The sequence below is a fragment of the Pongo abelii genome, chromosome 5, assembly GCF_028885655.2.
Source record: "Pongo abelii isolate AG06213 chromosome 5, NHGRI_mPonAbe1-v2.0_pri, whole genome shotgun sequence".
NCBI lineage: Eukaryota > Metazoa > Chordata > Mammalia > Primates > Hominidae > Pongo > Pongo abelii.
In genome coordinates this window covers 32,031,161-32,053,100 of record NC_071990.2, presented here as the reverse complement: position 1 = coordinate 32,053,100, position 21,940 = coordinate 32,031,161, and the positions used below count along the sequence as shown (strand labels likewise).

The following is a 21,940-nucleotide window of genomic DNA, read 5'->3' as shown; positions in this document are numbered from 1 at the left end:
GCCAAAACAAAGGCTGCTCACCATAGCAAGGAAGAACAGGCATGGCTCTCCACCTCTCCCAGCCTGAAGGTCAAGTTGCAGGAATCACTGTCTAAGCATGACAGCCATACAAAGCTTCTCTCCACAAGGGGGAAATTCCAAACCTTAGACCTTCACTCAGGTTAGTGCAGAATCTCTGTGAAGGTGCATTGTCCCTGGCTGGGCTTCCAGAGCTCGTTCTAACAAGGTGAAAACAAAACAATTTGAAAATAAACAGAATTATGGCCCTCCCATTGGCCCTTCTGGAGACCCAAGTATCCAGTTCCCTAAATGAGTCAGAACTTAGTTTTGACATCATGACCAGCATCGGAGACTCTAGTCTGTGAAATCATCATTCCCAATTAGGGAGATCTGGATCAAGGGAAGCTCTTCTGGAAAGAGATCTAGTACATTCAAAGAAAACACAACAGTCCCAGTATATATTGATCTAACAAATGAGTCCAGGAATGGACGTTAGAAAGGGAGGAGTAGAAAGTAATTTAAAACTGCAGAGAACAGCTCCACTGGGAGGCCCCAGTGTACTCCTATTTTACAGTAGAAATGAGGGGAGGAGTCAGGTTACCCAGCCTTTAACAAAAATACGGGGATTTATTAAAACGTAAAAATACAGGCCGAGAACGGTGGCTCACGCCTGTAATCCCAGCACTTTGGGAGGCCGAAGGGGGTGGATCACCTGAGGTCAGGAGTTTGAGACCAGCCTGACCAACATGACTGAGACTCATGTCCCCCTGCCCCCCAAAAAAGTAAAACTACAATAGTCACAAGGAAAATGATGTAAACTAAAAAGAGTGAGACTCTGTCCCCCCGGCCCCCAAAAAAGTAAAAATAGTCACAAGGAAAATTATGTAAACCAAAAAGTAGTCTCTAGAAAGTCACCAACACCAGGCACAGCAACTCACCCTGTAATTCCAGCACTTTGGGACACTGAGGTAGGAGGACTGCTTAAGCCCAGGAGTCGAGACCAGCCTGGACAACATGGCAAAAGCCCGCTTCTGTTAAAAAAAAAAAAAAACTAAAAATTAGCCAGGCGTGGTGGTAGCACGTGCCTGTAGTCCCAGGAGGCTGAGGTGGAAAGACCACTTGAGCCCTGACGGCGGATGTTGCAGGGAGATCCTGGCATTGCGCTCCAGCCTGGGCAACGGAGCAGACTCTGTCTCAAAAACAAAACAGCAAAAACAAACAAATGGAAGTCACCAGCTGTGGTACGTGGATTATAAGTCAAAAAAGAAAAAGTGGCCGGGAGCAGCGGCTCACGAGGTCAGGAGATGGAGACCATCCTGGCCAACATGGTGAAACTCCTTCTACTAAAAATAGAAAAATTAGCCCAGTGTGGTGGCGCGGGCCTGTAGTCCCAGCTAACCGGGAGGCTGAGGCAGGACAATCGATTGAACCCGGGAGGCAGAGGTTGCAGGGAGCCGAGATCGTACCACTGCCAACCCGGGCAACAAGATCAAGTCTCCATCTCAAAAAAAAAAAAAAAGGAAAAAATTGGCTAAGGTGGGAGAATCGGTTAAACCCGGGAGCTGAAGGCCGCACTGAACTGTGTTCTTACCACTGCACTCCAGCCAGGGTGACAAGGAGACTGTCTTGTTTAAAAAAAAAAAAAAAAAACGCCGGGCGCGGTGGCTCACGCCTGTAATCCCAGCACTTTGGGAGGCCGAGGCGGGCGGATCACGAGGTCAGATCGAGATCATCCTGGCTAACACAGTGAAACCCCGTCTCTATTAAAAAATACAAAAAATTAGCCAGGCTTGGTGGCACGCGCCTGTAATCCCAGCTAATCGGGAGGCTGAGGCAGGAGAATCGCTTGATCCCAGAAGGCGGAGGTTGCAGTGAGTCGAGATCGTGCCACCGCACTGCAGCCTGGGTGATAGACTGTCTCAAAAAAAAAAAGGCAGGGAGGCGCACAACGCATTCAAAAGGCTCTCGCACCTAATACTCACCTTTACTCAAGGGTAACACGGCGATGTACGTCTTACAACTCCTAACGGGGAAATGAAACACAGAACAAAAAGATTAGGGATCTTGGCCATGAACTCCTCGTTGAGCCCCGTCTAGAAATGCTGGACCGAGGGGCGGTCAGAGCGCTGCGGTGATGGCATCAGCGACACACTCAGAGTCACCGGGGGTCATCATCACTCCCCTCCTATCCCCGGGCGACCGCCACCCCCATTTTGCAATCACTCGCCCAACCCCACTCACAGTTGTGATGAGTCAGCAGAGGCTGTGGGGCCGCTAGCCGAGTTCCCCCTGCCACGAGCTAGGTCAGTTCCAAGCAGACACACCACAAACTCCAGTGTGCAACGGCAGTTCACCCAACTCGATGGGGATCGCGCTCTCCTCCCCCAGCCAGGCCGCGACGTGGCCGCCCGCCGGCTGCTGCGCAAAGGCAGCGCAAGCCGTTGGGATCCCCTGCTCCCCCTCACTCAACAGTCGGGCCATTACAGCTCTCACACCGTCAACCCACGAGACCACTTCGCAAAGGGGACTAAAATGGCGAGGCCGGGGCCATTTATAGCGGCGCCGGGTTGGGGGCCTGACGGGTATGGCTGTTTTCTTATCTGCCTGGCTAGACGCGCGGCATTTCCCCCATTGCTCGTCGACACAGAAATAAAACAAAGTGAAAGAAAGGCCAGGAAAGTATGTTTCACACTCTTCTGGGCAAATATTCGGAGATGCTTTCTGAATTTTGAAAAACAAAAAACAGGGATCTGTCTGGCCAGGCGGAAGAAAGTCCCCGGCGCCGGCCGGCCTGCGCCAGCCGGATGCTGTTCCTAAGTCCTTTCCCAGCAGCCCATGGTGGGTTAATGACCCTAGGAGTCTTACCGCGCGCGCGCGGGAGCGCGTAGCTGCGCCAGTTTAGGGTCCGGCAACTCTGACACTTCGCACTCCGTTCCCACAGCGAAATCTGAATTTGCCTCCCAGTTCGATGCCGCAGACTGTCAGGCACCCTAAGCTTCAATTAAACAAAACAAAACAAAAACCAAAAACACAAAAGGCAGGTCGGGCGTAATATGTCACGCCTGTAATCTTAACACTTTGGACAGGCCCAGGCAGAGGATCACTTGAGGCCCGGAGTTCGAGACCAGCCTGGGCAAATAGTGACACCCAACCCCGTCTCTATTTATTTAAAAATTAGGCCGGGCATGGTGGCTCACGCCTGTAATCCCAGCATTTTGAGAGGCCGAGGCAGGTGGATCACGAGGTCAGGAGATCGAGACCATCCTGGCTAACACGGTGAAACCCCATCTCTACTAAAAAAAAATTAGCAGGGTGTGGTGGCGGGCGCCTGTAGTCCCAGCTACTCAGGAGGCTGAGGCAGGAGAATGGCGTGAACCCTGGAGGCCGAGCTTGCAGTGAGCTGAGATTGCGCCACTGTACTCCAGCCTGGGCGACGGCGAGAGTCTGTCACCAAAAAAAAAAAAAAATTATTGAAACTCATAAGTCATTTCAAATCCCACCTTTCTGGACCCTTTCCTATCGCCCCCATTTATAAACGCGTATGATGTTTGGTGGTGTGTGTTGGTATCTTTTTCTTCATCTTTTTTTTTTTTTTTTTTTTTTTTTTGAGACGGAGTCTGGCTCTGTCGCCCAGGCTGGAGAGCAGTGGCGGGATCTTGGCTCACTGCAACCTCTGCTTCCTCGGTTCAAGCGATTTTCCTGCCTCAACCTCCCAAGTAGTGGGCATTACAGGTGCACACAACCATGCCTGGCTAATTTTTATATTTTTAGTAGAGTCAGGGTTTCACCATGTAAGCCAGGCTGGTCTCGAACTCCTGACCTCAGGTGATTTGCCTGCCTAGGCCACCACAAAGTGCCAGGATTATAGGTGTGAGCCACCAAGGCTGGCCTCTTTTTTTTTTTTTTTTTTTGAGATAGGCTCTTGCTCTGTTGCCCAGATTGGAGTGCAGTGGCATGATCTCGGCTTACTACAACCTCTGCCTTCCGGGTTCAAGTGATTCTCTTGCCTCAGCCTCCTGAGTAGCTGGGATTACAGGCATCTGCCACCACACCCAGTTAATTTTATATGTTTTTAGTAGAGACAGGGGTTTTCACCATGTTGGCCAGGCTGGTTTTGAACTCGTGAACCTCAAGTGATCCTCCCACCTCGGCCTCCCAAAGTGCTGGGATTACAGGCGTGAGCCACCGTGGCCAGCCCAGTTCAGTGGTTTTCTCCACATTGGCTGCACGTTACAAACACCTGGGCAGCTTTAAATGTATACACTGCCCTCTTTGAGATTCTGAATTGGCCTGAGAGAGGCCTGGCATCTGCATTTTTTTAGCATCCCTTAATGGTTTTACTGTTCCATTAGGGTGGAGAGCCATGGCTCAAAGCTAAAGTATTTGTTCCCTCTACTGCCTGGCAAGTATATAAAAAAAAGATTAGCTATGGGTGGTGGCATACACATGTAGTCCCAGCTACTCAGGAGGCTAAGGATCAATTGAGCTCAGGAGGTTGAGGTTGCCTTGAACCGTGATCATACCACTGCACTCTAGCCCGGGCAACAGAGTGAGACCCTGCCTTAAAAAAAAAAAAAAAAAAAAAAAAAAAAAAAAATACAGAAAGCCCTAATTCCTGCTGTTTTCGCAGTTAAGCTGCCTTTACTAAGTGCTATGGTCAGAGGCTTTAGTTCATCCCTTTTTTTTTTTTTGAGACGGAGTTTCGCTCTTGTTGCCCAGGCTGGAGTGCAATGGCAAGATCTTGGCTCACAGCAACCTCCGCCTCCCAGGTTCAAGCCATTCTCCTGCCTCAGCCTCCAGAGTAGCTGGGATTACAGGCATGTGCCACCACACCCAGCTAATCTTGTATTTTTAGTAGAGACGGGGTTTCTCCATGTTGGTCAGGCTGGTCTTGAACTCCGGACCTCAGGTAATCCGCCCGCCTCAGCCTCCCAAAGTGCTGGGATTACAGGTGTGAGCCACCGCGCCTGGCCTAGTTCATCTCTTTCATTAATAAAACAGGCCTTTAAGAATTGGCCCAAGGGCCGGGCATAGTGGCTCGCGCCTATAATCCCAGCACTTTGGGAGGCCAAGGCAGGCGGATCACCTGAGGTCAGGAGTTGGAGACCAGCCTGCCCAACATGGCGGAAACCTCGTCTGTACTAAAAATACAAAAAATTAGCTGAGCATGGTGGCCGGTGCCTGTAATCCCAGCTACTCGGGAGGCTGAGGAAGGAGAATCGTTTGAACCCGGGAGGTAGAGGTTGCAGTGAGCCGAGATTGCTCCACTGTACTCCAGCCTGGGCAACAAAAGTGAAACTGTCTCAAAAAAAAAAAAACTTGGCCCCAAAACCAAAGAAACTTACTATATTCCTTTTCTTTTATACACTTTCAAGGAGGATTTCCAGTATTATGTAATCCTTAAAACGTTTTAAGGATTTAAAACATTTTAAAACCCTAGAGGGTGGGATTTACACAAAGGTGCAACATAGGACTTTAACCGTTTTATTTACGTTTTTTTTGAGATGAAGTATTGCTCTGTCACCCAGGGTGGAGTAGAGTGGCACAATCTCAACTCACTGCAACCTCCGCCTCCAGGGTTCAAGTGATTCTCCTTCCTCAGCCTTCCATGTAGCTGGGATTATAGGCATACCCCACCGTGCCCACCTAGTAGAGACAGGGTCTCACCATGTTGACCAGGCTGGTCTGGAACTCCTGACCTTAGGTGATCCAACCTTCCCACCTCGGTCTCCCAAAGTGCTAGGATTACAGGCGTGAGCCACCTAATTCTATTGTTTTTTGTAGAGATGGGGTTTTGCTATGTTGGCCAGGCTGGTTTTGAACTCTGGACCTCAAGTGATCCGCTCGCCTCACCGTCCCTAAATTCTGGGATTATAGGCATAAGCCATCGCACCTGGCCCATTTTATTTGATTTTTAAATTGTTTTTGTAAATTGACAAACTTTAGTTGCATATATTGGTACAAAGTAGTTATTAACTATCAACACAATATGGAGTAATTAAATCAAGCTAATTAACGTATCACCTCAAATATTTTTGTGATAAGAACATTTGAAATTTTGAAATGTACAATACACTATTAACTATTTTCACCATGCCATGCAATATATACCCTCCACCCCCGGCCCAAAAAAAAAAAAAACACAAACAGGCGGGGCACAGTGGCTCATGCCTATAATCCCAGCACTTTGGGAGGACTAGACAAGGGGGTCGCTTGAGCTGAAGAGTTCGAGACCAACCTGGGCAACACAGCAAGACTTGGTCTCTACAAAATACAAAAAATTAGCTGAGCATGATGGCACATACCTGTAGACCCAGTACTCAGGAGGCTAAGGTGGGAGGATTGCCTGAACCCAGGAGAGTTTGAGACTACAGTGAGCTCTACTGTGCTCCAGCCTGGGTGACAGAGCAATATCCCATTTCAAAAAAAAAACGTATTCCTCCTGACTAAGGCTTTGTTTCCTTTGCACATCTCCCCAATTCCCCCATCCCACAGCCCTTGGTGACCACCACTTCTCTGCTTCTGAGTTCTACTGTTTAGATTCCACATATAAATGAATATGAGCCGAGGTCAGGAGATTGAGACCATCCTGGCTAACACAGTAAAACCCTGTCTCTACCAAAAATACAAAAAATTAGCCAGGCGTGGTGGCACGCGCCTGTAGTCCCAGTTACTCAGGAGGCTGAGGCAGGAGAATCGCTTGAACCCGGGAAGCGGAAGTTACAGTGAGCTGAGATTGCGCCACTGCACTCCAGCCTGGGCGACAAGAGTGAGAGTGAGACTCCGTCTCAAAAAAAAAAAAAAAAAAGTGAGCATTTTTTTGTGGACTCCGGTCACTAAGTAGAAGAGGGAGAGAAAACCACCATAATCCCCTCTCAGCACCACCCCTCCCCTCCCCGCCCCAGTGAATCCACCTCAACCACCCCTCCAATACCGTTTTGCAGCTGCCATCCGACTTTTCCCTGAAACAAGCCCCACTCTAATCAAGACGGGCACCTGCAATTTCTCTTAAGGCCCACAATTAAGCCCTAACAAAAATATGTGTAGCCCTAACTCCTACATGTATAACTCTCCAGAAGTACTGTTCTTTTCAGACTATAAAGATAGATGGAATTCACACACTATCCCTCCCCAAATATCCATTATCTTCACATATTAACAGACAAGAAAAAGTTTAACATTTTATTTTTCATATTTAAGTAAACAAATTATAAAAACATACAAAACATACATTCCCAGCCTTTGTAGTGTTTTCGCACAGCCAAAAAAAAAAAAACTCGTACAGAAGGTGGCAGTGTTGATTCATTTAAAGGGAACGAAACACCCTTACAATATCAACATTAAATGCAAAGAATTCTAATGAACATATTGGTTGTACTACAAAAATAATGAAGCCAGCTAATTACCATCAGGTTACAACTTAACTTTACAAAGAAGTGAAGCAGCAAAGAGCTGAAGCAGAAATGACATAGGAAAACAGCAGCAAAGTCCTTGAGTCCAAACAGTCCACCTCAAAGACAAACATACTAAGGAACGAAGGCCCCTAATCCACCTCCTCAATGGTGGGGCCTGACCCAGACCCTCCCTTGGGACCCTGAGCCCCGAAGCCGCCAGGCCCGGGACCACCCGCACCCTGGTACAGTCCGCTGATGATAGGGTTACACACCTGCTCCAGCTCCTTCCTCTTGTGCTCAAACTCGTCCTTCTCGGCCAGGGTGTTGGCGTCCAGCCACGAGATGACCTCTTGACACTTGTCCAGCACCTTCTTCTTGTCGGCCTCGCTGATCTTGCCCTTGAGCCCTTCATCCTCCACGGCGCTCTTCATGTTGAAGGCGTAGGACTCCAGGGCGTTCTTGGCTGACACCCTCTCGCGCTGCACCTCGTCCTCCGCTTTGTACTTCTCCGCCTCCTGCACCATGCGCTCGATCTCCTCCTTGCTCAGGCGGCCCTTGTCGTTGGTGATGGTGATCTTGTTGGCCTTGCCGGTGCTCTTGTCCGTGGCCGTGACGTTCAGGATGCCGTTGGCATCGATGTCGAAGGTCACCTCGATCTGAGGCACGCCCCTGGGGGCCGGAGGGATGCCGCTCAGCTCGAAGCGCCCCAACAGATTGTTGTCCTTCGTCATGGCCCTCTCGCCCTCGTACACCTGGATCAGCACCCCGGGTTGGTTGTCGGAGTAGGTGGTGAAGATCTGCGTCTGCTTGGTGGGGATGGTGGAGTTGCGCTTGATCAGGGCAGTCATCACGCCTCCGGCCGTCTCCAGCCCCAGCGACAGGGGAGCCACATCCAGCAGCAGCAGGTCCTGCACGTTCTCGGACTTGTCCCCCATCAGGATGGCCGCCTGCACCGCCGCCCCGTAGGCCACAGCCTCGTCGGGGTTGATGCTCTTGTTCAGGTCGCGCCCGTTGAAGAAGTCCTGCAGCAGCTTCTGCACCTTGGGGATGCGGGTGGAGCCCCCGACCAGGACCAGGTCGTGGATCTGGGCCTTGTCCAGCTTGGCGTCGCGCAGAGCCTTCTCCACGGGCTCCAGGGTGCTTCGGAACAGGTCCGAGCACAGCTCCTCGAACCTCGCCCTGGTGATGGACGTGTAGAAGTCGATGCCCTCAAACAGGGAGTCGATCTCCAGGCTGGCCTGGGTGCTGGACGACAGGGTCCTCTTGGCCCTCTCGCAGGCGGTGCGCAGCCGCCTCACGGCTCGCTTGTTCTGGCTGATGTCCTTCTTGTGTTTTCTCTTGAACTCCTCCACGAAGTGGTTCACCAGCCTGTTGTCAAAGTCCTCCCCACCCAGGTGGGTGTCCCCGGCCGTGGCCTTCACCTCGAAGATGCCGTCGTCGATCGTCAGGATGGACACGTCGAAGGTGCCCCCGCCCAGGTCAAAGATGAGCACGTTGCGCTCCCCCTTGCCCGTTCTGTCTAGGCCGTAGGCGATGGCGGCGGCCGTGGGCTCGTTGATGATCCGCAGCACGTTGAGCCCCGCGATCACACCCGCATCCTTGGTGGCCTGGCGCTGCGAGTCGTTGAAGTAGGCCGGCACGGTGATCACCGCGTTGGTCACCGGGTAGCCCAGGTACGCCTCGGCGATCTCCTTCATCTTGGTCAGCACCATGGACGAGATCTCCTCAGGGTAGAATGCCTTGGTCTCCCCCTTGTAGCTCACCTGCACCTTGGGCTTGTCTCCGTCGTTGATCACCTGGAAAGGCCAGTGCTTCATGTCCGACTGCACCACCGGGTCGCCGAACTTGCGGCCGATCAGCCGCTTCGCGTCAAACACGGTGTTCTGCGGGTTCAGCGCCACCTGGTTCTTGGCCGCATCCCCGATGAGCCGCTCGGTGTCCGTGAAGGCCACGTAGCTGGGGGTGGTGCGGTTGCCCTGGTCGTTGGCGATGATCTCCACCTTGCCGTGCTGGAACACCCCCACGCAGGAGTAGGTGGTGCCCAGGTCGATGCCGATCGCCGCGGCTTTGGCCATGCCGGTGCCCTGCTCTCTCGGCTCCGCTCTGAGATTGGGGGCTGGAAACAGCGGACGGGATCCGCGACAAGAGCTCGGTCCTTCGGGACGCCGGAAACTCAACGCGCCGGTGCCTGCAGCCGCACAGGTTCGCTCTGGAAAGCCTTGGGACCGCGGGGGTCACTCTCGGAAAAGGCAGCGCACTCTCGCAGCAGCTCTTCAGGCTGGCCGTTTTCCTGACCGCTCGCCCCTGGGCTTTTATAAGTCGTCGTGGAGACCCGCCTTTCCCCTTCTGAGCCAATCACCGAGCTCGATGAGGCTGCCAGGTCGGGAATATTCCAGGGGTTTCGCCTCCCGTCCTGCCCCCCAGCCTTCCTTGGACCAATCAGAGGGCAGGGTGCCGCCCCCTGCTCAGAACTCTCCAGAGTCTTCTGGGATTCACTGGAGGGGACAGGGGCCCTGAGAGAAAGGGGGAGTGGTGGTGGGAAGGGTGTTGGTCTCCATGGCGGTGCTAGCCGCCTGCCCTTCAGTAGGTAATTGACAGGAAGGGCCCGCTCTGGGCTTGTAATTTTAGCGCGGTGCGAGATTGTTCGGATGACTTTGGAGACAACCAGAACCCGAAAGTTACCTTGTTTCTCGAAGGAGGCGGTGCATCGATGTGCCTGGGAAACTCTGATTGGACTGTGTCTGTGAAGGACGGAGCAGCCTTGGGTCCTTTCTCCGAGGCACCTAATGGCCTAGTCTGCCTGAAGAAACGGCCCGGCTCTCCCGGATGTTTTTTCCATCTTAATGGGAAGGAGAAGTAAAGAGATAATGCAATATAGTTTTTGACATAATCTTTAACCTGCAAAGATGGGACAACTGGGAATAGGAGCCTTTAAATTTTCACAAGGAAAGCAGTTGTGTAAACAGGCAGTTCTTAGCAAGACAGGAGCACCCATCCAAGGAGGAAGGGAGGCGCTGGTCGGGTAGTGGGAGGGGTGGGTCCGCCGCACCCCTGTCCCCGCCCTCAGCCGCTCCCCTCAGCTGCCACCAGGAGTTAGAAAAAAATTATCCTTAGTATGTAGGCCGTCCTTAAGGCATTTTGGATTCCTCCATTTCCCTCCCCATTCCTAGCTTGGGGTCTGGGACACCTCCTTCCTACTTTCTCAATTCCTGGTTCACTCCTGGACAGTGTGTAGAACTAGGACCTCACAGTCCTGAGTAAGATTTTCTGTCTGTCCCTGAAACCCCTAGGCTGTCACCGTTTTTAGGTCAAATGTAACAAGATGGTGAGCCTGGGAGGGAGGTGCGGGGGGTGTTTAGCTCTCTTTAACATCACATACTACAGCTGTTTGGCAGGTGGCCCTCTTTAAGCAAACTGTGTGGAGTGATGCTGGAAAGCAGGAGGGGTTGGGACCCAGGTTCTAGTTACGAGCTCCTCTAATACTTCAGGTTATGTGTCTTAAGTTTGTTGTTTTCGTTTTGAAACAGTCTCGCTCTGTCGCCCAAGCTGGAGTGCAGTGGCGTGATCTCGGCTCACTGCAACCTCCGCCTCCGGGGTTTAAGCGATTCTCCTACCTCAGCCTCCTGAGTAGGTGGGATTACAGGCGTGCGCCACCATGCCTGGCTAATTTTTGTATTTTTAGTAGAGACAGGGTTTCACCATGTTGGTCAGGCTGGTCTCGAACTCCTGACCTCGTGATCCGCCTACCTCGGCCTCCCAAAGTGCTGGGATTACAGGCGTGAGCCACCATTCCCGGCCTGTTGTTTGTTTTTGTTTGTTTGTTTTAAGACTGAGTCTCACTCTGTCGCCCAGGCTGGAGTGCAGTGGCGAGATCTCTGCTCATTGCAACCTCTGCCCCTGGGGTTCAAACAATTCTGCTGCCTCAGCCTTCCCAATAGCTGGAATTACAGGATGTGCCACCACGACGGGCTAATTTTTGTATTTTTAATAGAAACAGGGTTTCGCCATGTTGGCCAGGCTGAATGTGTCTAAGTTTTTATCCTAGATTCCAACTTCCTGCGGATTCTCCTTCCTCCTGTTTTAAATACGGTTGCATTTAGTAATTTACTTTCCCTTTGTTTTTTTCCTTCATTCTTAGTGTGAATGCAAGACCCTTTGTTAGGCATCTGAAAGGAAAATGTGAGGGGGTTGAAGCAATAGTACTATGTTTACAACCTACCATAAAAAAAAAGAGAAAAGAAAAAAAAAAATACCCTCATTGCCATGGCGATATTCCTTGAGCACAAATGGAAGGAAGAAGTTACTGATGAAGGAATAATCCTGTTTTTAAACACTTTGCTCAATTGGCACTTTTCATATGCACACCTACCTGCACACACACACCTGTCCGCTATCAAAACACCTCTTCCTGGAATTCAAGGGTATTCATTTGTTTATAATTCACTCATCTAAACTCATGTTGCAAATAAATTGCTTTAACAATCTGTGTGTGTCTGTATGTGCAGGTAGGTGATAACTTTCACATTCAGCTTTAGCTCCCTAATGAATCACCTCTCTAAACTAGTCAAACCGGTCAAACTTCAGGAATTTTCCCAAACATTTCTCTATGAAATGTCTGGCTGAAGATTCTCCCAAACTATGTTCATCTTAGCTGCACAGTGTATCAACACTTCCAGAGACCCTTAACCTCACCCCTCCCTCTGGAAGCTTCCTCACCATCAACTGCTACTACTGGCAGGTCTGGATTCATTCCTTCCCTCCTTCCAAATCTACAATTTAAAAGGCCGGCAAGGTGGCTCACACCTGTAATCCCAGCACTTTGGGAGGCCGAAGCAGCAGATCACCTGAGGTCACAAATTCAAGACCAGCCTGACCAACATGGAGAAAGCCCGTCTCTACTAAAAATACCAAAAAAAAAAAAAAAAAAAAAATTACCTGGGCATGGTGGCGCATGCCTGTAATCCCAGCTACTTGGGAATCTGAGGCAGGAGAATCATTTGAACCCAGGAGGCGGAAGTTGCGGTGAGCCGAGATCACCAGCCTGGGCAACAAGAGTGAAACTCCTCAAAAATAAAATACTTCTCTGATTCTGCTGAGAAACATAAAAAGTGGGGGGTGGGTGGTGGGAGAGGGGGAGAAAAAAACCTCTCCATTGGCATGAAGCAAAGGGCATCACTGTCTCAACTGCCTAGCAAGTAGATGTGGTGTTGGGACCCCAAATCTTGGGTGCTCTCCGAATAGGAGAAAAATCCAATATAAATGCTGTTTTTCTTGAATCAGTCACACTAGTCAGCGTCTACAGTGCTATAGTTGACCTAGCTTTTAAGTGAAGCCTCTGTGGACTAGACTGGAAACCCACACATACATATTCCTTGTCCATTTCCTGACAAGGAGAGGGTCACTTGAATTTTCTTTCTTTCTTTCTTTTTTTTTTTTTTTTTTGAGATGGAGTCTTGCTCTGTTGCCCAGGCTGGAGTGCAATGGCATAATCTCGGCTCACTGCAACCTCCACCTCCAGGTTCAAGCGATTCTCCTGCCTCAGCCTCCTGAGTGGCTGGGATTACAGGTGCACACCACCACGCCTGGCTAATTTTTGTATTTTTAGTAGAGACGGGGTTTTGTCATGTTGGCCAGGCTGGTCTCGAACTCCTGACCTCAAGTGATCCGCCCGTCTGGGCCGCCCAAAGTGCTGGGATTACAGGCATGAGGCACCACGCCAGCCTTTTCTTTCCTTTTAGACTGGGTGCTTCCCAAGGCAGAAATCCAGTCACAAGTTTAATTGCTGTCTAAGGTTAATATATAAGAACCCCAGGAGATTTTTCAGAACTTTAATGTGATTAATTTCAGAATTAGGTTTTTATTGGATTCTGTGTTTGGAAGGATCAGAGCTCAGAGTCCCCAAAGTGAAAGCCAGGTCAGATGCTTTCAAAGGGACAAGAGAACTGAAAAGGGAGTGCCAAGAACATAATTGCTACAGCAGTGTGGGGTAAGAGAGCCTTCTTCAGGCTGACGCTGCAGGGTCTTTTCCTTCCTTCTCCCTCTCCTTTTTATAGTTCCTCAAACAGTAGTTTTCTTAATTTTGTTCATTTTAAACGATGGTATAGGCTGGGCGCGATGGCTCACACATGTAATCCCAGCACTTTGGGAGGCCGAGGTGGGCGGATCACCTGAGGTCAGGAGTTGAAGACCAGCCTGGCAAACATGGCAAAACCCCGTCTCTCCTAAAAACACAAAAATTAGCCGGACGTGGTGGTGCACACCTGTAATCCCAGCTACTCAGGAGCTGAGGCAGGAGAATCACTTGAACCCGGGAGGTGGAGGTTGCAGTGAGCTGAGACTGCACCACTGCACGCCAGTCTGGGTGACAGAGCAAGACTCTGTCTCAAAAAAATAATAAATTTAAAAAAAAGATGGTATAATTTTAAGTTCATCCAGATGAAAGCAAAAGAATTAATTGATATGAAATCTAGAGGCAGGCATTCTTAACTGAATGAATGACAAATGCTTCAATGACAAAGAGAACCCTGGCCATTTCTAGCAGCATGGAAAGAAAAAATCTGGGAAGGGAAAATCCTGGATTTGCATCTGCGCTCTACTTCTTTGGTGAGGCTGTTTTTCTTTTCAACAAAGAAGTACTTGTACGTTGACTAAATAACACAAGTTTCGACGTGTTCATCTCTAAAACATAATTAACAATACCTGGACTGGGTGTGGTGGCTCAGGTCGGTAATCCCAGTGCTTTAGGAAGCCAAGGCAGGCACTTGAACTCAGAAGTCCAAGATCAGCCTGGGCAACATAGTGGGACACCATCTCTACCAAAAACTTTACAAGTTAGCTGGGCGTGGTGGCAGGTGCCTGTAGTCCCAGCTACTTGGGAGACTGAGGCAGGAGGATCGCTTGAGCACAAGAGGTCAAGGCTGCAGTGAGCTACGATCACGCCACTGCACTCCAGCCTGGGAGACAGAGATCCTGTCTCGAATAAAAAAATTTTTTTTCCCTACATGATCAAAGAGAATATGATCTTCTCCCTCCTTTTATTGGGGATCCCATACTCTCAGATATGAATCGTAGTCATTCTTATTTAGGTGTTTAAAAGTTGGGGACCATTATTAGGACTACAGCTGCTTTCAGCTTAATGTAAAAACTGTCCTAAGATCTGCGGGCACAGGCCATTCAGTCAAATCTTTTCATTTTCAAAGACAGCACCAAGGATCAAAGAAGTTCCCTGGCTTGATCTGGTTACCCAGATGACAGGTTACAGAACCGGTGATTGGACCCACGGGTTCTGACACTCATTTTGTACTCCTTCCCACATTGGCTCATCAACCTAACTGGGTTTTGTTTGCTTTTAATTTTGTGGTTAGACCTAATTGTTTTATTCTCTAAAGAGGAAAACAAATGAACACAGTGTTGGCCTCTGCGAGCATTAAGGGCACCACGGGTATGTGATCAGCCAGGGACTCCCGTCCTGGCTGCTGCTCTGCTCTTCGGACTCACGACCATGGCCCCTACAAGCTCTTGCCTTCCCCACCTTCCAGCTCTCCCAGCCCTGCCTTTCCTTTCCGATAGAACAGATTGCTCAAGCAGAAAGAGGGGAAAGGAGGGGGGAGCCCCGTTACTATGGCAAGGCTGGCATATAGTTCACAGAATCTTCTGGACGTTAAAAATAGAGTCCTGACTAACCTTGATGTTTTAGGGCCGGTTGGCGAGAGGAGGGAGAGACTCGGGTGGCGCAGTTTGTTGGGGAGTGTCCCTAAGAATGACACAGCAGTTCTCGCCTTGAAGGTCAGAAAACTCTAGAAACTTCGGGCAGAGCCAGCGACGGGGGACAAAGCCTCAGCCAAGGGGATGAAAGGGGGGAGTGCGGGCGGGCGGGGAGAAAAGGCGGGGCCGCTGGGGCCTGAGGGCGGGGCTGGCTTCGGGACTGCCTGTCCGACTCCTGCGTTTTCCGATTTTTTTTTTCCAAAAAGGGATTAAAGGAGGAAAGAAAAAAGGACCTTTCGAGTTTCTCTCATACTAGGTAACTTACAAGACGAAAATGTTGGAGAGTTTTGTAACTTTCATACAACTAAATCAGATGCATTGGGTGGCCAGAGGCGAGAAGAGAAGGTCCCCACCGCCCGCGGCCAGCGCGCACCCGTCTGCGCGGGGACGCGCGACTGATGGGAGAGGAGGGGATCGAGTCGGTTGGCTTTTGCCTACGGCCCCCTCAGCGCCCCGTTCTAGTCCCTCGCCCCGTGAGGCATCAGGAGAGTAAGAAAATTAGACCCTCAGGAGTGATTCTCGGTTTCTGGTCTCCTCCGTAGTCCAAACCTGTGAACCTGCTCGAGCCCTCCTCCGGTGCCCTCCCTTCTAATTTTTTTTTTTTTTTTTTTTTACTTTTTTTTGAGACAGGGTCTCGCTCTGTCGCCCAGGCTGGAGTGCAGTGGCGCAATCACGGCTCACTACAGCCTCGATCTCCCAGGCTTAAGCGATCCTCCCGCTCCAGCCTCCCGGGTAGCTGGGACTCCAGGCCCGCGCCACCACGCCCTGCTCCTCTCGCCTCCAATTCTTGATCCGGCTGGACGTGGGCCAGCGGGGTGGGGCGGGTTTAACTCCGTGTCTGGAATGCTCCGCTGCCCTACCCCTCAAACATCCATTTAAATGGTGGTGCTAGGAAAGGACTAGGGCCCGGTGGGCTTACTCCCTCTGGCTGAACTACACCTGATAGATACCTCAGGGGCGTTTCCCAAGGGGACGGATTTAGATCAGTTAGCAGGAGGAATGGTGGCTGTCACGATTTTTTATATTCACGTAAGGATCGCTCCCTCAGAAATCGCCAATATTGGCTCCCCCCTGAAATAACCTCATTTCCTTTTTTAGCCTAAAGCCGTATTATTTCTGCCCACTTCTCTCACATCTATAAAATACTGTAGTTAATTTTTTGTTTTTGTATCTTTTCTGTCTTTTTGAGGATGACAAGAACTCTTAAAGACCAGGAATAACAATGTGTATATGTTATAAAATAAAATCCTGGGTTCAAAAGCCATATAAAATCAAATTTATTGTCATAGCCTGCTGCTTTCTGAGGCCTGGCATAGGAAGGTAGGAGGTGATTGGAATCGAGAAGATATTTATATTTGTTTTTCCGCACCTGCAGTTATTTTTCCTGTTGCACTTTTCCTCCCTCAAAGTTCCTCTGCTACTCAAAACATTAATCCGTTTATGGATGGCACTGCATTCTCTTTGCTAATTCCACAGCTCCCTCAACCTCTTTTCTTGAGGTTACAAAGTGAATATTTAAAGGTACAGTACTCTGTGCTAGAGTATGCAGGCAAGCAATATTTTTTTTTTTTTTTTTTGAGACGGAGTCTTGCTCTGTTGCCCAGGCTGGAATGCAGTGGCGCCATCTCGGCTCACTGCAACCTCCACCTCTCGGGTTCAAGTGAGTCTCCTGCCTCAGCCTCCCGAGTAGCTGGGATTACAGGTGCCCCCCACCACGCCTGGCTAATTTTTGTATTTTTAGTAGAGGTGGGGTTTCACCATCTTGGCCAGGCTTGTCTTGAACTCCTGACCTAGTGATCCACCCGCCTCGGCCTCCCAGAGTGCTGGGGTTACAGGCGTGAGCCACTGTGCCTGGCCGACAAGGAATAATTTTTACATATTTCTTGTTAAAACACCTACTAATAAGCTTGATAGAGCCATAGGAACTCTCTTATTGCCTCCATTCAATGTTATGTCTGATGACTTCTCTACTGTGTCAACAAAGGCGTTTGGTAGGTCCTTCCCAATCTCCACCCTTTTCCAATTACCCTTTTCCCCACTCCATGCCACCGTAGTGGTAGTTGCTCTTGGTTTAGAGTCACTATAGGGTCTGCAGATCAGAGTCACAAATGCTACTGCAGCTCTGAAGGGGAGAGGAGGTCCTATAGCAAAGGCATATTCCCATGAAGATTGATTTACATTGTGGCCAGAGTCCACAGTACTACAGTTTAACTACCATAAGAGATAAATGTTCCTCTATAGACTGGCCTGGAAACCTAAGCATTTCATATTTATTTTCTATTTTCAAACTTCCAAAGCAAGGTCTACCTGTATGTATCATTTCCCATAACACTGGATTTTCTTCATAACAAGTATTTAGTGAATGGTTTGATGGGCTTTGAGGTACACATAAGCTCATAAAGTGCTTTAATGTAATATTGATACAATTATTTTTTCTTTTTTTTTTTTAGAGACAGGGTCTCACTCTGTTGGGCAGGCTGGAGTGCGGTGGTGCAGTCATGGCTCACTGCAGCCTTGACCTTTACAATGTTATGCAACCGTCAACTCTGTCTGGTTCCAAAACATTTTCATCGCCCTTAGACACTATTTATTTATTTTTTCACTGAGACGGAGTTTCGCTCATTGTCCAGGCTGGAGTGCAATGGCACGATCTCGGCTCACTGCAACATCCACCTCCTGGGTTCAAGCGATTCTCCTGTCTCAGCCTCCCAAGTTGCTGGGATTATAGGTGCCCGCCATCACGCCCAGCTAATTTTTTTATTTTTTAGTAGAGACGGGGTTTCACCCTGTTGGCCAGGCTGGTCTTGAACTCCTGACCTCAGGTGATCCACCCACCTCAGCCTCCCAAAGTGCTGGGATTACAGGCATGAGCCACTGCGCCTGGCCGACACAATTTATTTTTATTTTTTGAGATGGAGTCTCGCTCTGTCACCTAGGCTGGAGTGCAGTGGCGCAATCTCGGCTCACTGAAACCTCTGCCTTCTGAGTTCAAGTGATTCACCTGCCTCAGCCTCCCGAATAGCTGGGATTACAGGCGCACACCATGGCGCCTGGCTAATTTTTGTACTTTTAGTGCAGGAGGTGGGCGGAGGGGGTGGGGGTCTCTCACCATGTTGGCCAGGCTGGTCTCGAACTCCTGACCTCAGGTGATCCGCCTGCCTCAGCCTCCCAAAGTGCTGGGATTACAGGCGTGAGCCAGCACGCCCGGCCAGATACAATTTATTTTTAAAAGGGCTCACTCCGGGAGCTTTAAGAATTGTAGTGGGCGTTTTCCAACAAGGAGGGAATTACTTCTAGGATGCTAGCCGCTGGGGCATGAAGCATCTCCAAGGGAAAGTGCATGGGAGTGAAGTCTGTATGTAGGTCTTCCTGGCTCGGGTGCTCACTGGGGTACTTAAATTGTAGGTGATAACTGCTAAGAATGTGGCATTTCTATTTCAGTATGCTTTCAGTCATAAGAGAGGCATTGAGCCAAACCCTTCCATTTTAAAAGATGACAACTAAAGCACATGTGCATAACTTAGCAAGCCAGTGAATATACCCCTATTTTTTCACTTTGAAATTTAGGACACTCCTTCCATTCCATGTTGAATCTAGATTAAATATCAAGTCCATGAGCATATCAGGTGTACCTACAGGAGGTAGGAGCACTGGCCTCCCATCTAACTGCATTCTTTTTGACCACTTTTGCAGAAACATCCCTGCCCGCCCCCCCACCTCTTTTGAGACCAATCTTACACAAACATCACTTTGAAGCTACCCTCCCAGGTGTTAAACTTTTTCTGTACCCTCAGGCTAAACCCAATCAGCATCAACAAACTTTACTTTTGTGTGTGTGTGTGTGTGTGTGTGTGTGTGTGTGTGAGACAGAGTCTTGCTGTCATGCCCAGGCTAGAGTGCAATGGCATGACCTGGGCTCACTGCTACCACCGCTTCCTGGGTTCACGCGATTCTCCTGCCTCAGCCTCCCTGGGACTACAGGCACGCACCACCACGCCCAGCTAATTTTTGTGTTTTTAGTAGAGACAGGGTTTCACCACATTGGCCAGGTTGGTCTGGAACTCCTGACCTCAAGTGATCCGCCCACCTCAGCCTCCCAAAGTGCTGGGATTACAGGCTTGAGCCACCACTCCTGGCCAGAATCAAGAAGCTTTACTGGAGAATACCATTTGTCTAACACAAATGGATCACATTACAACAGCCACACCTCTGCAATATCTGCCCTTACTGGAAGCAAAAATGCCATTCCATTTTAGACGCTATGAGAAAGACAACCTATGCAGACCCTACTGACCCCCAAATAAAGGAATAAAAGGCATCACTTGAATTTTAAAGTTTATTGACTTTGAAGTAACCAACTTAAAAAATGGCCTGAGTTCAGTGTATTACAAAGAAGAAATAGTCGTAAGATGGCAGTATAAATTCATCTCTGCATGTAGAGACCGGAAAAGAAGCAAGTTCAGTACTTCACCAAAAAAGTTACATTCAGTACTTCACCAAAAAATTTCAACATTGCAAACACAGGAAATTGAGAACTGACAAACAGAAATACTAGGAAATGCAAAGTCTTGAGGCTCCAAAACAAAAACAGCAATCTTGGGAAGGCTCCTAATCTACCTCCTCAATGGTGGGGCCTGACCCAGACCCTCCCTTGGGACCCTGAGCCCCGAAGCCGCCAGGCCCGGGACCACCCGCACCCTGGTACAGTCCGCTGATGATGGGGTTACACACCTGCTCCAGCTCCTTCCTCTTGTGCTCAAACTCGTCCTTCTCGGCCAGGGTGTTGGCGTCCAGCCACGAGATGACCTCTTGACACTTGTCCAGCACCTTCTTCTTGTCGGCCTCGCTGATCTTGCCCTTGAGCCCTTCATCCTCCACGGCGCTCTTCATGTTGAAGGCGTAGGACTCCAAGGCGTTCTTGGCTGACACCCTCTCGCGCTGCACCTCGTCCTCCGCTTTGTACTTCTCCGCCTCCTGCACCATGCGCTCGATCTCCTCCTTGCTCAGGCGGCCCTTGTCGTTGGTGATGGTGATCTTGTTGGCCTTGCCGGTGCTCTTGTCCGTGGCCGTGACGTTCAGGATGCCGTTGGCATCGATGTCGAAGGTCACCTCGATCTGAGGCACGCCCCTGGGGGCCGGAGGGATGCCGCTCAGCTCGAAGCGCCCCAACAGATTGTTGTCCTTCGTCATGGCCCTCTCGCCCTCGTACACCTGGATCAGCACCCCGGGTTGGTTGTCGGAGTAGGTGGTGAAGATCTGCGTCTGCTTGGTGGGGATGGTGGAGTTGCGCTTGATCAGGGCAGTCATCACGCCTCCGGCCGTCTCCAGCCCCAGCGACAGGGGAGCCACATCCAGCAGCAGCAGGTCCTGCACGTTCTCGGACTTGTCCCCCATCAGGATGGCCGCCTGCACCGCCGCCCCGTAGGCCACAGCCTCGTCGGGGTTGATGCTCTTGTTCAGGTCGCGCCCGTTGAAGAAGTCCTGCAGCAGCTTCTGCACCTTGGGGATGCGGGTGGAGCCCCCGACCAGGACCAGGTCGTGGATCTGGGCCTTGTCCAGCTTGGCGTCGCGCAGAGCCTTCTCCACGGGCTCCAGGGTGCTTCGGAACAGGTCCGAGCACAGCTCCTCGAACCTCGCCCTGGTGATGGACGTGTAGAAGTCGATGCCCTCAAACAGGGAGTCGATCTCCAGGCTGGCCTGGGTGCTGGACGACAGGGTCCTCTTGGCCCTCTCGCAGGCGGTGCGCAGCCGCCTCACGGCTCGCTTGTTCTGGCTGATGTCCTTCTTGTGTTTTCTCTTGAACTCCTCCACGAAGTGGTTCACCAGCCTGTTGTCAAAGTCCTCCCCACCCAGGTGGGTGTCCCCGGCCGTGGCCTTCACCTCGAAGATGCCGTCGTCGATCGTCAGGATGGACACGTCGAAGGTGCCCCCGCCCAGGTCAAAGATGAGCACGTTGCGCTCCCCCTTGCCCGTTCTGTCTAGGCCGTAGGCGATGGCGGCGGCCGTGGGCTCGTTGATGATCCGCAGCACGTTGAGCCCCGCGATCACACCCGCATCCTTGGTGGCCTGGCGCTGCGAGTCGTTGAAGTAGGCCGGCACGGTGATCACCGCGTTGGTCACCGGGTAGCCCAGGTACGCCTCGGCGATCTCCTTCATCTTGGTCAGCACCATGGACGAGATCTCCTCAGGGTAGAATGCCTTGGTCTCCCCCTTGTAGCTCACCTGCACCTTGGGCTTGTCTCCGTCGTTGATCACCTGGAAAGGCCAGTGCTTCATGTCCGACTGCACCACCGGGTCGCCGAACTTGCGGCCGATCAGCCGCTTCGCGTCAAACACGGTGTTCTGCGGGTTCAGCGCCACCTGGTTCTTGGCCGCATCCCCGATGAGCCGCTCGGTGTCCGTGAAGGCCACGTAGCTGGGGGTGGTGCGGTTGCCCTGGTCGTTGGCGATGATCTCCACCTTGCCGTGCTGGAACACCCCCACGCAGGAGTAGGTGGTGCCCAGGTCGATGCCGATCGCCGCGGCTTTGGCCATGCCGGTGCCCTGCTCTCTGTCGGCTCCGCTCTGAGATTCGGGGCTGGAAACGGAGGACTGGATCCGCGACAAGAGCTCGGTCCTTCGGGACGCCGGAAACTCGACGCGCCGGTGCCTGCAGCCGCACAGGTTCGCTCTGGAAAGCCTTGGGACAACGGGAGTTACTCTCGAAAAAGAAAGCAAACTCTAGCAGCAGCTCTTCAGGCTGGCCGTTTTCCGGAACCGCTTCTCCCTGGGCTTTTATAAGT

At 50.8% G+C, this 21,940-nt stretch overlaps 3 protein-coding genes and 2 non-coding genes across 6 annotated transcripts; all 5 read right to left on the bottom strand.

Moving 5' to 3' along the window:
• Positions 1–91: 91 nt before the first annotated feature.
• LOC103890866 (uncharacterized) lies at positions 92–6,951 on the bottom strand. The gene is given in 5 exon segments (XM_054557086.2): positions 92–218; positions 2,242–2,362; positions 2,365–2,406; positions 2,409–2,888; positions 6,924–6,951. Coding segments are annotated over 5 exon segments (798 nt in total).
• Positions 312–378, bottom strand: LOC112134044 (small nucleolar RNA SNORD52). The gene has a single exon (XR_002915628.1). It is a non-coding gene; the product is annotated as a small nucleolar RNA SNORD52 (small nucleolar RNA).
• LOC112134049 (small nucleolar RNA SNORD48) lies at positions 2,117–2,179 on the bottom strand. Its single transcript, XR_002915633.1, has one exon. It is a non-coding gene; the product is annotated as a small nucleolar RNA SNORD48 (small nucleolar RNA).
• A 218-nt stretch (positions 6,952–7,169) lies between the features above and the next one.
• On the bottom strand, positions 7,170–15,258 carry HSPA1B (heat shock protein family A (Hsp70) member 1B). 2 transcript variants are annotated; one of them, XM_063725199.1, is made up of 3 exons: positions 15,078–15,258; positions 10,077–10,233; positions 7,170–9,907 (listed from the first exon to the last, which is right to left on the bottom strand). In XM_063725199.1, exon 3 carries the CDS (start codon positions 9,467–9,469, stop codon positions 7,544–7,546), a length of 1,926 nt encoding a protein of 641 aa, XP_063581269.1. In that variant the 5' UTR covers positions 9,470–9,907; positions 10,077–10,233; positions 15,078–15,258; the 3' UTR covers positions 7,170–7,543. The 2 variants fall into 2 exon arrangements, with proteins under 2 accessions (XP_063581269.1, XP_024104850.1); XM_024249082.2 differs by having other exon boundaries at positions 7,170–10,233.
• A 4,222-nt stretch (positions 15,259–19,480) lies between these two features.
• Positions 19,481–21,910, bottom strand: HSPA1A (heat shock protein family A (Hsp70) member 1A). The gene is given in 1 exon segment (NM_001132421.2): positions 19,481–21,910. A coding segment is annotated over 1 exon segment (1,926 nt). The 5' UTR covers positions 21,693–21,910; the 3' UTR covers positions 19,481–19,766.
• Positions 21,911–21,940: the final 30 nt, after the last annotated feature.

Bases quoted from the DNA above. Each gene is read 5' to 3' on its own strand.
- HSPA1B (XM_024249082.2), bottom strand. From the start codon at position 9,469: ATGGCCAAAGCCGCGGCGATCGGCATCGACCTGGGCACCACCTACTCC.